General features: G+C 38.0%; 1 protein-coding gene across 4 annotated transcripts in view; it reads right to left on the bottom strand.

Moving 5' to 3' along the window:
• The window catches only part of PLA2G4A (phospholipase A2 group IVA), a 169,771-nt gene that overhangs the window by 78,503 nt on the left and 73,870 nt on the right, over positions 1 to 17,398 (bottom strand). For all 4 annotated transcript variants that reach the window (XM_027613899.2, XM_027613902.2, XM_027613901.2 and 1 more), the window contains 2 exons: positions 6,713 to 6,750; positions 2,410 to 2,551 (listed from right to left, as the gene is read on the bottom strand). In XM_027613899.2, the coding sequence (XP_027469700.1) occupies positions 2,410 to 2,551; positions 6,713 to 6,750 (180 nt within the window). The remainder of the gene's footprint in view (positions 1 to 2,409; positions 2,552 to 6,712; positions 6,751 to 17,398) is intronic.

Below are 17,398 nucleotides of genomic sequence, written 5' to 3'. Positions count from 1 at the left end.
GTTGGAGAGATGCTGGGAGGCCAATCCTGAGAGCAGTGGAAGGATTTTCAGCTCTGGTTTGAAAGTGAACAAGAAGGTAGGGAGAGGGAGAATAGGCTTGGGTGGAACTGAAGAAAAGAGAGGTGTTGTGTTCCCCTTTAGACGTGCTGAGTTTGAGATGGGAGGGATACCAGTGAAGAAGTCAAGCAGGTGCATAGATGTTCAGCTCTGAAGCTCAGAAGGGAGGTTTTAAGTCCTTGATCTACATGGTAAGTTCTTCGGACACAGGTGCTGGGTGACATCATGCAAGGGAGAGAAAATTCTTTTTTAAAAAAAGATTTTATTTATTTATTTGACAGAGAGAGACACAGAGAGAGAGGGAACACAAGCAGGGGGAGTGGGGGAGGGAGAAGCAGGCTTCCCTCTGAGCAGGGAGCCCGAAGTGGGACTCGATCCCAGGACCCTGGGATCATGACCTGAGCCGAAGGCAGATGCTTAAGCAACTGAGCCACCCAGACGCCCCTGGAGAGAAAATTCTTAAGACCACAGAATGAGGAGAAAGAGGGCCTAGGGCGAAGATCTCTTATATTTAAAGAATGCACAGGGGGAAGATCCGCTACAGGGCACCAAAGAGGCATGATGAAAACAAAGAGGAGGCAGTAGGTGAAGGGTAGAGAATGTTTCACAAAGTAGGGGGACGTGTGTCATTTGCACCGACTGGGTTGAGGGAGACAGGGCCAGATATTTTGCATTTATTAGTACGGGCGACTGGTAAAGCAACTGCAGCAGAATCATGAGGTCAGAAGCCTGAAAAAGTGAGGAAAGAGGACGAGATGGTGTAGGAAACTTGGAGAAGTCTGTGAACATAAGGAGAGAAGTGGAGAGACAGGAGAAGGGAAGGTACATTCCAGGCAGACTTTGTGGTTGTTCCTTTTCTCCCCTTCGTGTCAGAGTTGATATTTTCACAATAAAAATTCATAAAGAGGTAGAGGCAGACAAGGTGGGGGAGGGGAGTGGTCCTGGGAGAACTGGACAATTGAAACAATTGATAGGGCTCCTGTTTGGGGCTGGCAATCCTATCTGCGGTTGATCTGCATTTGAAAGAGAAGGAGCTGTTTCCTCCATGGAATTCAAGAGGGAAGAAGCAAAGAATAGCATAATTTATGGAATAGGGCAATCCTCTGGCAAGAAAGGAAGGTTTTGTCATCTGATGTCTATTGACCTCTCTTTGATTAGGAGGCAAGTCTATCAGTTGTGAGGGGAACAGAGGGTAGATCAGCAGCTGGGAGTGAAAGAAATAATTATTGCAAATAACTGGAAAGCAGCGAGGCAGGGAAACACAGATTGCAAGACAGGGTTTCGCAAATGAAACTGATGGCCAGAAATTAACAGAGGTAGCCATTTCCTGCCCTTTTTTTTCTTTTTTTCCTAGCAAACTCTTTCCTTCCTCTAGGCCTGACCAACAGTCTTCAATTCCAGGAGGACCTGCCATTGTAGGGGAGGGAAAGATTTTCCTCGACTCTTAAGGTCCCTGGCTGGGTCTGAAAATTAAACTGACAAGAGAGATTAACAGGAGAAAAGCATACAGATTTATTTAAGGTAAGTTTTATGTGACATAGGAATCTTCATAAGGAAATGAACACCCAAAGAATAGTTACAGGGAGGCCTGGGTGACTCAGTCGGTTTAAGCGTCTGCCTCCAGCTCAGGTCATGATTCCAGGGTCCTGGGATCGAGCCCCACATCGGGCTCCCTGCTCAGCAGGAAGTCTGCTTCTCTCTCTGCCTGTTCCTCCCCCTGCTTGTGCTTGGTCTTTCTCTCTCAAATAAATAAAATCTTAAAAAAAAAAGTTAATTCAATGATCCCATGGGGAGGGGGTTGGAGGGAAGGACAAATGGGGTGAAGGGGGTGGGAGGTATAGGTTTCTAGTTACGGAATGAATAGATCATGGAAATGAACGGTACAGCACGAGGAACAGCATCAGTGATATCGTAAGAATGTTGTATGGTAACACATAGTAGCTACACTTGTGAACACAGCATAACCAATGGACTCGTTGGATCGCTATGCTGTACACCTGAAACTAATGTAACATATGTCAACTATACTTCAATTAAAAAACAATACAAATAAATTTCAATGATCCTTTCACATCTGAGGCTAAACTTTTCTTACTAATAAACATCTTGTTTGTGCACAAGTATGCCTATGCATCTTTTTAAAACTCTATCTGATCAATATTACTAAATATGGGCAGCATCTGTGATCTTCCTCAAAGAATTTGTATTTACGAAACACTTACCTTATCTTAAAAAGCTGAAGATATAATGCTCAATCAATTTCAGTATTTCCACATCTGGGTGCAATTTGGAAGAGAGTACTAACAACATGACTATTAAATCGCAATAACATTCGAAACATTTCCAACTCACATCACGTGTAGAATACAAGCCTTCACTATTCTCTGGACCCAGAAGTTTCTTTATGTTTTCCTTTATGTTTTCTTTTCTCTGTTGTCTGAAAGTTTTCTCCTGATCACACAGAGCCATACTGAATCGGAGGTCTGGGGATGAACTGTATATAAAACAGAGAGTCATGAGCCAATGGCCCCCATAGCCTTGTTAAAAATCACCCAGTCCCTGGTTGCCTTGCTGATATATGCTCATTGCTCCCCTCAAACCATTTACTAGAAGGGAACCCAAAACGAGGATATAAAATGATGGATGTCTTAAAGCTGTGGGTTCCAAGGCATGTGTCCAGAAAATCAGGAGCAGGAGATGTTTTTAAAAAAACAAAAACAAAAACAAGCAAACAAACAGACCCTGATAAATTCATCTTATAGCCAAAACTTCAGGAATTGCTTCAGAGAATAAACCTGTTTAGATCTGTTTCGCACAGTATTTCCCACGTTGTACATGATCAAGAATGCCTTCCCCTGGCCCTCCATCCCCCACTTCTCCATGACCTAACACTAACATTCCAAAGAGTCTGTGTTCTGAGAGGCACACTGGTAGAAATACCATCTTTAATGAACTGCCCTGTCTAAGAGATGTCCCCCTGTGACCAGAAAAGGAACTTCTAATGGTAGAACTTTAGACAACCACAAATAAGCCTATGGCTGGAGGATTTCAGGACCCTTACATTTGTACACCCTTCCTTTCTAATAATGGCAGCAGCAGCAACTTCTCAGATACCTATACCATGCCAGAAACCACACTAGATATATAGGTATGTATCACTGCAGAAATAATGGGAGTATTATACATTATTATATAATATTTTATTTTATAACTCCATATCACAGATCAAAAACACCGAAGCTCTGAGAGGTTAGGATCACAGAGCAAATATGTGATGTCTTTTCCACAATGCAACAATGCCTCACAAATGTTACAGGTCCAATACTGAATTCTAAAACCAGCTACTGAATTTTAAAATAGTAAAAAACAAAAACAAAAACAAAAGAAAACCAAAAAATTCCCCCAAAAAACAACAACAACAAAAAAACAGAACAAGAAAACCTAGAAATCTATGTCGTGATGTGAAGAAATCCAAATGTAGAAAGCAGGAAGTTCGCTAATCAAATATTGTCTCTTTACTATTCATAAAAGTAAGTCCTTCCCTTCAGAATGAATTAAGTTGAAGTATCACTTCTGTTAATTCAGTGTATTTTTTTAAGATTTTATTTATTTATTTATTTATTTGAGAGAGAAAGAGAGAAAGCACAAGCAGGGGGAGGGGCAGAAGGAGAAGCAGACTCCCTGCTGATGCGGGGCTCCATCCCAGGACTCTGGGATCATGACCTGAGCTGAAGGCAGATGCTTAACCCACTGAGCTACCCAGGCGCCCCTTATTCAGTGTATTTCTTCCAAAAGAAGACACTCCATAGTCTCTGGGCTGTGTACTCTGCAATGATATTTAATCACTGCAAATAATATTTTAATTATTACTTCCCAAAGGACAAATATGGACAACTCACAAAAGAGCATATATGATTAAAAATGAAAAAACAAGAATATTTAGTTTCACTAACAAATTTAAAAAATACTGCTATTATTAATAGTTTTTAAGAAACATTTGAAGTATCTATTTTCCAGTACCTGGAAAAGGCAAAGTAACACTGTTATCATAAATTCATTTTGGGAATAAAAATTTGCAAAACACTTTTGAAAGTGATTAAGCGAATGAGCACCAAAAATAATTAAAATGTATATTACCTTTGACTAATTCTATTGTACTGTAAATTTTGAAAGGATTAATCATATTATCCAATAATAAAAAATGCTCAGGATAGTATATTAAAGCATGGATTACGCAGTTATTAAATTTGATTATTATGAGGTTTAGGTAACAAGGAGGAAAAGAGATAAGAGTGAAGGAGCATTTTTTAAGTTGAGCCTTAGGATAAACTCTCTGTTGTTATTATTTATTATAATATATTAGGTTGAGTACCTTCTAACCATTTTAAGAAATAAAAATCTCACCTGCACAGTTGTCTATGAACCCATCTCAATTGTGTTTCCTTTTCTGCTCCTCAGAGTAACCATTACCTTAGACTTGCTCTTCGGTATTCCAGTGTATTAATTTATAATTTTCCAGTATATATTTATATCGCTAAATAATACATAGAGTCATTTTATGGGTTTTAAACTTTTTTTGTAAATGCTATCAATTGTATTCTGCAATTTCTTCCCCCTGGAACATTTTGTTTTTGAGATTCACATAAACAGATATATAAATAGAAATAATTCAAACATTTTTACTATTATGGGGTATTTCCATTATATGGTTAGAATATAATTTATTTATCCATGAACATTGAGGTTGCTTCTAATTTCTGTAAACTATTACAGTTTTACTATGAACATGTGGTGCACATGCAGAAAACTTTTCTATTTTATATTAATATAAAACAATATATGCTTTTTCTAAAGGACATCTCATTAAATCATCACGATATACTTATAACGCACTGTTTTTTTATTTTACAAATGAGTAAAAAAGTGATTAAAAATCTTTGAGCTGTTCACATAATTAGCAAGAGGCAGATTTAAGACTAGGACTTCTCATTCTGGAACTCATGTTCCTTATAATATACTATGCTGATCACTATCTTAGTTTTTTAAAAAAATCTATGAACAGAGCAATAAACATGGATGTTTACAAGATATTAGTATAAAATGCAAAAGAAAATTCAAAATATTGAGTAATTTTATAAATATAGTAAGAGAAGTTTGGTTCATTTATTTATTTCCTCTTTCATGTATTATCTTTTTTTTTTTTAAAGATTTTATTTTTTTTTGAGAGAGAGAAAGTGAGAGAGCACAAGTAGGGGGAGCAGCAGAGGGAGAGGGAAAAGCAGACTCCCGGCTGAACAGGGAGCCCGATGTGGGGCTCGATCCTAGGACCCTGGGATCATGACCTGAGCCGAAGGCAGATGCTTAATGGATTGAGCCACCCAGGCACCCCTCATGTATTATCTTTAACTCTAATTTTCTTTCATGATTTTATTTTATATCTAATGGAAGACATGCCATGGAAAGTTGACTTTCTCTTTGAAGAACATTTCCATTTCAGAGTCAAGACAAATGAACATATAAAAATAGAGTTTGATTAAAGTTCATCATAAACGTATAGTAAATTGCTTCTGGACACATGTACTTTATTTAGCTGAGTTTTTTCCTACATTTTTTGATAACTATGCTTTGTTAAAGTGAATTTCTTTTACATGTTATAGGCCTAATTACAGCAATGAAGACCATTTCCCAAGACAAATAGCATGACTTCCTTGTCAAATAACAAAAATTTTTCTAATCTCATGCTATAAAACATACTACTTTAAGCAAGAATCAACACAATGCAGAATAACACAACTCAATTACTTGGACTGTCCTTTGATACTTCCTGACATATCTTGAGGGACAGTGGTAATTTATGTAATAATTTACTAAGTTGAATCAATGCGTTACAGGAACCAAAATAAGAGAAAGAAATACCTAACCCAATGTCAATGTATCCATTCTCATTCATTTGGCAAATCACACGATAGGAGAATATTACACTAATACATGTGGTGTTTGGGTAAATTAAATGTGTACTAGTTACTTTGGTAAAACCCACTTCAACAGGGAAGTTCAAGAAGACGCAGAAAGTTTGAGGGAGGTGGGATGCAGTGAACTCAGCGTTAGATCCAGCTAATTCTCCAGGTAGGCCTGACTCCTCTAACATGCACCGTTTGAAAATAAATAAATGATTTTCCAACATTTTTTTGGAGACGACTTCAAAAGAGCAACATGCTTCATGGAACTTTACTAAAGTAGTTCTGCTGATCTCCATGAACAAAAACAGTCTCAATTTTTAGTTTTTCATTTTTATAGTTTCCTGTTTATGTTTACTTTCATGTTTTTGAATATCTATCTGAGTCAACAATGAAAAAGACTTAAATAACCATATTTGTTCATTCTATGGGAAATGAACCTTAGGGAGGACTCTCTAAAAGCTCTTATTATTGACCTTATAAGCCCTAAATTCTATTATTCAAAGACCAAACTACAGGAAAATTAAGCAAAGATATTAAATTTATTATTTTTAATGCAGTAGCTATTAGGGAAGAGCTAAAGAAAAGTGTAATGTGTTTTTATACAGCTGTTAGAATTATTTCATATTTTAGAAGTTTACCCTTTAACAATTAAAATGTCAGTGGATCACTCTACCCAATGAAATAAATGTACTTACCAAACTTCAAGAGACATTTCTAGAAACATTTCAGTGACCTAGAACAGATGTATTAATCAGATTAGGTCATAAAATGGATGCGTGTTACATATAATGCAAACAAGGTCAAAACAATTTTTGAGTGCCAGATTATTTTTAACCTAAAAGAATCCTAAAAAAAGAAGTAACATAGCTTCATGAAGATCCTAAATTATGGATGTATTTCAACAAATATATATATATTTGCTATTTTTCACAATATAAGTCTAATCAGTCATTTTAGTAAACATAAGAATTGCCTCTGCATAGTTGTTTTCCTTGTTCACTAAAATGAAGTAGTTGCGTTCTACAATCACTATGCGTGAAATCTAAAAATTGCCTGAGCTCTAAAAACTATGAAGATGTGCTTATTATTCGGGAACTATTCCTGGGCCAAAAAGCCTGGGTGAAAATACACACAGGTGCATTTGTGACAAGTGTGGGCTGTAACAAACTGGAGACAGAACACCTATACAAGGTGGCAGCAGGACCAGGGGCCAGCCAACTGTGGTCAGCTCAGGAAACATCTACAGATGGGAGGTGGGGCTCAGGTTTTCATTTTTTCAACACTGTGTGAGCCAACCAAATTTATGGGAGGACCCCGTCCTGCCAATGGGCCAACTGTGGTTTAATGGAAAAGAGAGTGATTAATATCCACAGAGAAGAAGGGGTATTAAAGGTGTCTTTCCAGAGACTATACATCTGTTGTATGGAAAGACCTCTGTACTACTCCTGCCATTAGTTATCAATAACGTAATTTTAGATTGTTATGAGAACCAAATGAGAAAATGTTTTGAAGGTTGCTGCATCATTGTAAAATGGTGCTATTATTTTTATTATACTAGTTACCATAGAATATAGTTAGAGTGAACCTGCCCAATACCTTTGGATAGAACAGAACTCGGATATGCCTCTTAAAAGTGAAGAGGATGTTTTTGGAAGCAACATAAAATGCTATAGATTATTGGCTTTGTTTTCTTTTTGGTTTCACAGGATGGAAAAAAACAAGCTAGAAGGACTTTCCAAAAGGTTAAAATAAGTTCATGGCTAATTCTCAGGACTGCATTTTATGAGTAAGAAAAAGGTACTGAAATCATCTGTACAAGAATTTGCCTCTCCCACTAAACTGTAAGCTTTATCTTATATAGATCTCTATTACAGTTCATTGCACAGTGTTAGGTATTCAACACATAATCAATAGATACCTGTTGAATTACTGTGCATGTGTGTGTGAGGGGAGCACATGAGGCAATCTTTCCTTGTCAAGAAAGATTTCATTGCTGTGAAACATAAAATCATGGGTTGGTCTAACACACATAGCAGTTCCTCTGGAATTCTATGACCTTTACTCACCAAGGCAGCATATCAAATTACTTTGAAGTTAACAAAATGATCAAGAATCCCAGTAAAAATGGAATTACACATGCCCCGATGAATCAGAGTTCAGTTATAAGTCAAAAAGGTGACTGGCTTCTAAACAATTAATGGAGCTGCTGTCTGTTCTACCAGTGGTAGCCCTGCTGAGACCACACCCCAGCAGCACATCGTGTCTATTCCCTATTTCTAAATTTCAAACGGAGTCTTTCCCAAAGAGGGCTTGGAAAACTTTATAGTGAATGAGGTTGCTTTGGATATTTAGCGAGAAAAACAAGACATGGGTAAAACACAGTCTGTTTTTTTTTTTTTCCCAAAAAAATATATGAAAGCTGGTATTAAAACAAGACTTAGATTTACTGTTTTCATCTCCAGAGGGCAAAAACACTATGGGAGAATGGAAACTCAAAGAACGACATTACAACTCTTTGTGAAGTATTCTAACCAATGGAAAGATTCGAAGCTGGAATGGGCTTCCTAGTCCAATGTGCCACATGATGACAGGGTTGAGAAAAAAGATGGCTCCCTGACTGGCAGGTCCTCCTAAGCAATTTAGATATTAAGATAATCAATGCCTGGCTATATCTAATGCCTACCTGTCCTGACAACTGAATAAATAAAAGGAAAGTTCATGGTCATATTTATCTTCTCCACAGAAGGTCCCTTCTATAGCCAACCACAGCACTTCTTGGCTAAGATATTCATAATCCTAGAAGACTGACTGATAAGACTTCTTAAATGAAGGCAGGATGAGAGAAGGGAAAACACAGGATTTTCCCACCATGTACAGTAATACAGAATGTGCTGTGGCGGGACTTATCACATGGATTGGTATCCTCACTTCCACATGTGGCCCAAGTGGATCACCCACCATCTGGAGGAAATTTTAAACTCTCCCACTTGATGTGCTATGCTCAGACATGCTATGAAGACCAACGTTTACAATCTCCCCATACCTTTTAACCTGAAACATGTCATTCGGATGCAATAGCCACGAAAACATGTACTTCCTGTGAGGCACTAAACAAGAATTGGAAATTCCTTCCCACACACTGCATCATGGTCTTCCACATTGCTTGTAGTCTCAAAGCAATTTGAAGGAAAGGTGATCCAGTCTCTCTGGCTCTCCCCGACCCCATAACGCCTAGCTAGAAGCCAGACAAATGACAATAACTCCACCCCTTCTAGGAATTATAAATGTACTCATTGTACATTCTTGTGGAAAACAACAATCTCATCTTTGAATTCCACAGTGGAAAGCAATTTTAGATGCTTACAATGGGAGATGTTCACCCAAGGGGAGAAGGTAAGGACCTAGAGGAGAGAAACCATATAAAGAAGCCATTTTAGATTTTAAAATAATTTATTTTTTAAAAGATTTTATTTATTTATTTGAGAGAGAGAGCAAGAGAGAGAAAACACAGAGGGAGAGGGAGAAGCAGACTCCCTGCTGAGCAGAGAGCCCAACACGGGACTTGATCCCATGACCCCGAGATCATGACCTGAGCTGGAGGCAGACGCTTAACTGACTGAGCCACCCAGGCGCCCCTTAAAAATAGTTTTTTAAAGTACCTAACCTGTGAACTTGCTTGCAAACTTTCCATGGTCATTTTGAAATGATAAAGTTAAAGCAACAAGCATAGTGCCTGGCATTAAGGAGGTCGTTTAAAATTATTATTATGAAAAGATGCACACAAATGATTTTAAACTTGAGGATCTATCCTATTAATAAAGAGCTCTTCAAATAGGCTATGCCTTTGCTTGTTAATATACTCCAGCATTTACAATCTTTACTTTCAATAAAACATTACTTTGAATTCTGATCCCTCCGGAGTCAATGCACTCTTCCCCAGCCTCCCCCACCCCAGTAAAATAAAACAGCAACTGATCACCAGGCAGATTCAACAATCATTTACATCTTTTGAGAGAATAACAGTATTTTCTGCTTTATCTGTATATAGTTGACCCGTACAAGATAAAATAAAATTATATTTAAAAAATAAGGGCCACTTTTACTAAAAATCATGTTTCTATACACTGTAACCCTATCCAATGAAGAAGGAAGCAGATGTGGATCTAACAAGAGGCAATTCAAGTGTAGAGCAGAAATTCACAATTCCACCAATACAAGCCAGATCACATCTAGGTAAATTTTGCAAGTTTAAAATTGAATGAGATACTGCTAAAGTCACTTTTTAAAATATATATGATGTTTATTTTTTAAATTGAGATGTAAGGGACATTTAACATTATATTAACTTAAGATATATAACACAACGATTTAACATTTTTATATATTGCAAAATGATCACCACAGTAAGTCTAGTTAACATATATGATTTCTTAATAAAATGAAATTCGCATTTACTACCAGGAATCATCTAATCCATTCACCCAAGAATTCAGGATAATTGTGCCCCTGTCCCCCTCAAATGGTCTTTAAAAAATTTGAAATATTAAAAAATACACTATTTCGCCTATAGTCATGTTCCACTCTATCATGCAAGGTTCCTCCTTACATTTGAGGATGATCTCTCTTTCCTTGATTTAAGGTCCCTTTTCCTTACATAGACATTGGAAATTCTAAACCAGATTTCCTAGAGCAATATTACCAAACCAAATGGGAATCTCTCACACTCTAGTTTCTCCTTTTAAACTTAATTTACTTTCATTATTCCTATCTGAGCACTTCCCAGATTTTCTGTATTTCTGATAAGTGCATTCATTTATCCATTCATCCAAAAATGACTCAAGCACCTAATGTGTATCAGGATAGGTATGCAATAATAATTAAGCTGAAATGTATTCTACTGCTTGATGGAACTTAGGTGCAGTAGAGGACCCAGGAAGACAAGAACATTCTAAAAGGCCCTATAATTTAAAAGTTGCAAATTGTGAAAGTGTCAAAAAAGACTTAAGTTTCCATTGCTAGCATCCCCCCCAAAAATGTGTTCTCTCTTAAAGCCATTGTTTGACATGTGTTTGAACCCTGATCCGCCTCCATCTGACAGCATTCACATCTTAGCCAAAGATCCCCCAGACTTCTCATAAAAGTATATAGTCCTCTTGTTTCCCCTCCAAACTCTGCTTTGTCTCATTCACTCAGCTAAACTGTAGTCCTAGTCTTCACACATCAAGACATAGTTTTCCAAAGAAATCATCCTGACACTAACTTCACATTCTGAACTCAGCATCAAAACTACCATCTTTTTAAAGCTTTGCCATTCTCTCTTCTATAGAACTGCCTCATTCATTTTCAAGTTTACAATCATGAATAAGCAACAATCAAAGAAAGCAATCAGTCAGAATCAGATGCCACAGAAGCCATGAGACATGGCTATTTTTAAACAATACCACTAACATCTAAATAAAGATGGCAAATAAAAACACCATACCACGTAAACTTGAGAGGCTATCTTCCTCAAGGTATTGGCCAAAACAAATTAATTTCATCTAGAGAATAAAAAAGTGTAATCTTTCTCTACCATACTTCAAAACCTCAGGATTTTTAAGATTCTCTTGAAGTGGGCTACTTTGTTTACAAAAAACACAGCAAATTCTGAATATGTTATATCTTTCCACTTTAAAATGGGATTCTGTAACCCATAGCCACACATGATATATTCAGGAGTGGGTGACTGGAGCATTTTTGAACTGTGTGAAATGATCACTAAAGCAAATGATCACTAAACTTAAAGGCTCTACATATATATATGTTTATATATATATGTTCATTTTGGTAAGTTCAAACAAATAAGTTTAATAGGTAAGTCAGTTTCATGAAGCACATGACAGTTAAATCTGGCCAGTTATAATAAGAATATCTAATATTTATTTAGTGCTTACTGGACCAGGCACTGTTCTAAAGCTTTCCATGTATTAATTAATTTAACCATAACCACAACCTTAAAAAGAGGTAGGTACTATATACAACCCTGTTTCACAGATGAGGATGCATGGCAGAAAGAAAAAAAAAAATGTTCAACATCACATGGGCAATAAGTACCAGAATCATGATTCCAACCCAGGCAGCGGCTGGCTGACTCTGAGCCTGGGGTCAAAAACAGCAGGTCCTGCCAATTTCTTTCAAATGACAACTGTGATGCTCTCTCACTTTGTGACTCTAATAAACACAACCTGACCCTAAATACCAGCAAGAAAACAAAACAAAATGTGGACACAGCCCTAAGATAGGCTTTTTCCTAAAAACAACAAATAATCATGAACAACAAAAAAAGTTCAAAAATCGAGTGATAAATCAGTCTTGGGAAAAGCCGGATCCACTGTAAATTCCCACTCTGTGGCTGCAGCTGGTCCTTAGTGCCCCCAGTGATCATTCCATTCAGCTCTTGCAGACACTGGAGAGTTGCTGCTTGTGCTCACTTAGCTCAAGTCACCCTGCACTCCTCATACTTGTCCCTGGCCACAGAAGTCTGCTAAAGCTGCATCAACCTTTTTGTTTTCACTAGGAAACAGACTCTGTCTCTTTACCTACTAACTTGCTGCTTACTAATCCATCTGAGGAAGAAGCCAAATCCTGTTGGCTTGAAATTCCCCATTACCGGGTCAAAAACCTTCCATAACACACCGCTGTGGGTAGGAAAACATCCAAATTCTAACACCTCAAATTTGAGCTCTGCCGTAGTTTGACCCGTGTACCTATTCTTCCTTTATGCACGAATGCTCTGCTCTCATCACACTGGTCTAGACACTGTTTCCTGAACACACTTGTCCTTCCGAGTCCCATGACTATGAGCAAAGGCTCAGGCTAGTCTCTCCACCAGAATGGCCTTCCACCCCGTTTGTGATCCAACCACATCCTTCCTTTAAGTACAAGCCTCAACCATTGATATCCATTTTAACTCACTGAAACCCCATCCCCCTTCACCTCCCTGTCCTCATTTCCTACCACAATCCCTACCACTCTTTCTTAGCCATATTCTCTTCAGTGCTGCTACTTAACACGCCCGGCAAACTTCCGTTGCAGGACTTTTCTACTCAGAGCAAGTTCTGGCCCCCTTCCCCCTGCCCCCCCCCACCCCCGATATCAGAGATGCTCTTAGCCACATTTTTGGAACTGCATTTGCAACCCCCTTTACATACATAAACACCTCTTTCCTCCTTCCCTGGTTTATTTAGCACTTACTGCTATCACTACCTAACACACGTAACTTTTACTTATTAATCTTGCTTCTTGTCTCTCTTACTAAGTAAAATATGAGTCCCAGGAGAGGAGGGATTCTTATTGTTTTGTTCACTGCTGAATAGGTAGTTCCTAAAGACTTGCCTGACACACAGTAGGTGTTTAATAGTTATTTGTGAAATGAATGAATGAATGAATGAATAATTCCTTCTTATAATGCTCACTGTATACATTATCTACACTATCTGGCACTTAAAATTATACTATATAAATACTAAACTCTAGTTAATGATATCCTTAAGTGTTTAGGGGTGAAGCATAGTGTTGTCTGCAATTTGTTTTTATTTTTTATGAGATTTTATTTATTTTATTTATTTAGAGAAAAAGCACAGGAGTGGGGGTAGGGGCAGAGAGAGAGGGAGAGAGAGAGGATCTCAACACAGGGCTGGATCCCACGACCTTGACACCACAACCTGAGCAGAAACCAAGAGTCAGATGCCCACCAACTGAGCCACTCAGGCACCTCTCCAATTTGTTTTTAAATGCATCAAAAAAATAAGATGGTTTGGGGCGCCTGGGTGGCACAGTCAGTTAAGCAGCCAACTCTTGGGTTTCAGCTCAGATCGTGATCTCAGGGTTGTGAGATTGAGCCCCACGTAGGGCTCCATGCTCAGCGAGGAGTCTGCTTAAGACTCTCTCTCCCTCTCCCTCTGCCCCTCCCACCCCATCCTCTCTCTCCCTCTCTTTCTCTAAAATAAATAAATGAATATTTAAGAAGTAAGATGGTTTGATGGATGGATAGATGGAGAGATATGTAGCAAAGCAAATACAGTAAAACAATTGTAGAGTCTACGTGGCAGTTATACAAATCTTTCAACTTTTTTCTATGTTTGAAAATTCTTATAATAACATTTGGAGAAGAATACAACACTTTAGAAAGGGCTTCCCTGACTATATACACTTCAGTTGCCCACCAGCTATTCCCTATCACATCCCTCTATTCTATTTTCCTCACAGTACTAGCGGATATTGTATCGATTGTCCTTTGCTTTCTGATCCTATTTACCTTCCCCATTAGAAAGCAAGCTCTCTGGGAACCAGAACATCATATATCACGTCCTCTACTGTTTGCCCATCACCTAGAATACTACTTAGAACATAGTAAATGTCTAATAGCTCCTAAGTAAGTAAATTAATGACTAGATGCCTCATGACACTGCTTACTGTACTACTTCTGAGTTTATACATGAATGTCTACTCCTTTCCAAACAGATTATTAGTTCCTTGAAAATGAACTTTTTGTAGCTTTCTTAACATTTAGCAAAGCATTAGCTGCAAAATTTTAGCTGCTCAAATTCTCATATTAAAAAATAGTCTACTGGGCGCCTGGGTAGCTCAGTCGGTTAAGCGTTTGGCTCAGGTCATGATCCCAGGGTCCTGGAATGGAGCTTTGCATTGGGCTCCTTACTCAGCAGAGAGTCTGCTTCTCCCTCTCCCTCTACCCCTTGGCCTTGCTCATGCTCTCTCTCTCGTTCTCTCTCTCAAATAAATAAATAAAATCTTTAAAAAATAATCTACTGATAGGTCAGTATTTTAAAATCACATAATGAAGATTTTTGCGTGTGTGTGTCCCCGGGTGGGCACAAAATGAAAGATTTTTATTATTGTTTTGTTTCCATATCCGTCAAATGGAAAGAATTAAAAATTCTTGAATGAAAATAGTCATATAAAAAAGGTATTCTTTCTGGATCACAGAACTTTATAAATTAGAAAGATCTTACATTAATCAAAACTTCTATCTTAGAGATGAAGAATATAAGGCAGAAAGGAAGAGTGACAAATCAAACATTCTAGAGGGAGATTAGTGACCAAGACAGAATGAGAGAATGGATCTCTCGATTCCCTGAGTGGGTAGTGCAAGCCCGTGGGAATCTGGCAATCTCCATTTGGAGACTCCCTTTCTCTCTCTAGCTGGCTGCTGGCCACAGAAATCACTCTATGTTGACTCAGTATTAACTTCTGGATGGCAAAATTTTGAAGAAGTTTTTGTTAATAATGTCTTGGCTGGAAACCTGTGTTCTCTCTTTGCCAAATCCAAGTGTTTTCTTTACTATTCCAGACTGTTATAATCATCTTCAAGAATTGTTTAAAAACTTCTTTTCCCACATTATTCCCTCACAGTCTGTTCTCTCTCACATCCTTAAACACTGGAAAGAAGACCCCTGCTCCTCTGAAAGATGGGGTGCAGAGGTGAGGCGAGGCTGGAGAGTGTGCACAGGGCACGCCATGTGATCTGGGGAATGCCAGGGGCTCTCTACCCAGCCCTGCGCCTTTGCCTTTCCCCCCTCTACCATCACAGATCACCAACGCAAACAATTGTCCTTCAGATACAAACTTCAAAGGTCTCTTAAGAACAGAGTGATGAAGAAAAGCTGTTTGGCCAACTGTTTTCTCAGGCGCACTAAAGAAACTAATTATGTAAGCTACTTTAAATTCAGGAATGCAGAAAGTCTTTTTTAGGGCCCGGAGGTTACACAGCTAACCATAGGAAATGACAGGAGGAGAGGAAATGCATGTTTCCTTCCAATATCTTCTCCCATAATCAGACTGAAGACGGGGAAAAACATACTGTGGAAAGGCCAATCCATGCTTACAAAGCTCTCAATAGACATTTATTGAGAACCCAGTCCTAGAGACACACCTTAGGAAGGTTGCGGGATATTAGCCTTTGACCATCTCTAAACTTTACCCCACCACTCATCGACATGTGCCTGCAAAGCCTTGTAACTTGCCAGGCCCCGACTTGCTTTCTTCTTTCAAGACTCCATGCCTTTGCATTTATAAAATGCTTAATATGTTCTAAGCACTATATATATGTACGGATACATCCATGTGCATACATTAGTGATATATATTTCTATAACCAAGCATCATTATAAATTTAATACGTAATAAATTCTATACTTAATAAATACATAAACTAAGCAACACATTATAACTTATGTAATAAACCATATAAAAGTATAATTATGTATGGATACATTCATGTGCATACAGTATTTTTTTAAGATTTATTTATTTATTTTAGAGAGACAGAGTGGGAAGGCGCAGAGGGAAAGGGAGAGAGAAACCTTAGCAGACTCTGAGTGGCGACTGACTGTGCATACAGTATTGATATATATTTCTATAACCAAGCATTATTATGTATTTCTTTTTTTTTAAGATTTTATTTATTTGAGAGAGAGAAAGAGAGGGAGAGCATGAGCGGAGGCAGAGGCAGACTCCCCACTAAGCAGGGAGCCCAATGCAGGGCTCAATCCCCAGACCCCGGGATCATGACCTGAACTGAAGGCAGATGCTTAACCAACTAAGCCACCCAGGTGCCCACCCTATACATTTCATATGTAATAAATTTTATACTTAATAAATATATAAACTAAGTAACATATAATCTATATCTTATGTAATATACTATAAAAAGTATAATCAAATAATTACATCTAAATGTATTTAAAATATATGTATGTGTAATATAATTACAGTATATTATATGGCTGTATTATATATAAGTAAAATTAAGTCATTTAATCATAAATGAGTTACCATAAACTCTCTTATGAGATATTATCTCCATTTTACAGATGAGTAAATCAAGGCCCGGAAGAGCTAAGTGATTTCACCAGGATGAAACAGATAGTAAAGGGCAGAGCTGACATTTAAACACCAAATAACCTAGCTTCAAATGCCAAGGCATTAACTACTATGTTCACTCTTCAACCTATTCAAAATCACCTCCTTGTATGCAGTGGTCGCTGGCTTCCCCTGACAACAGTCTGTCTTTATTCTGTCTTCCTACCACACGCTCCTGATTGATGCTTATCTCACCGTATGGTGGTTTCATTTCTCACATGTTTCTATCTCCTCTGCCCACTTCCTATCCCAACCCCTACCTCACCTCTACCCCACATAGAGGTAACTGAGGGAAGAGGCTCCTGTGTCTTATTCTTCTTTATATTCCTTGCACAAAGCACAGTGGCTGGTACACAGTGGACTTCACTAAACATTTACAAGAGGGATGAATGCAAGAACTTTAAAAAAAAAGTCAACAGAACTGTGGCAGTGTATCTCTTGGCACTAGAGTAAGACATAGA

The sequence above is a fragment of the Zalophus californianus genome, chromosome 10 (assembly GCF_009762305.2).
Source record: "Zalophus californianus isolate mZalCal1 chromosome 10, mZalCal1.pri.v2, whole genome shotgun sequence".
In the NCBI taxonomy this organism is placed as follows: Eukaryota; Metazoa; Chordata; class Mammalia; order Carnivora; family Otariidae; genus Zalophus; species Zalophus californianus.
Note: the sequence above shows the minus strand (reverse complement) of the source record. Positions and strands in the feature narration are given on the sequence as shown.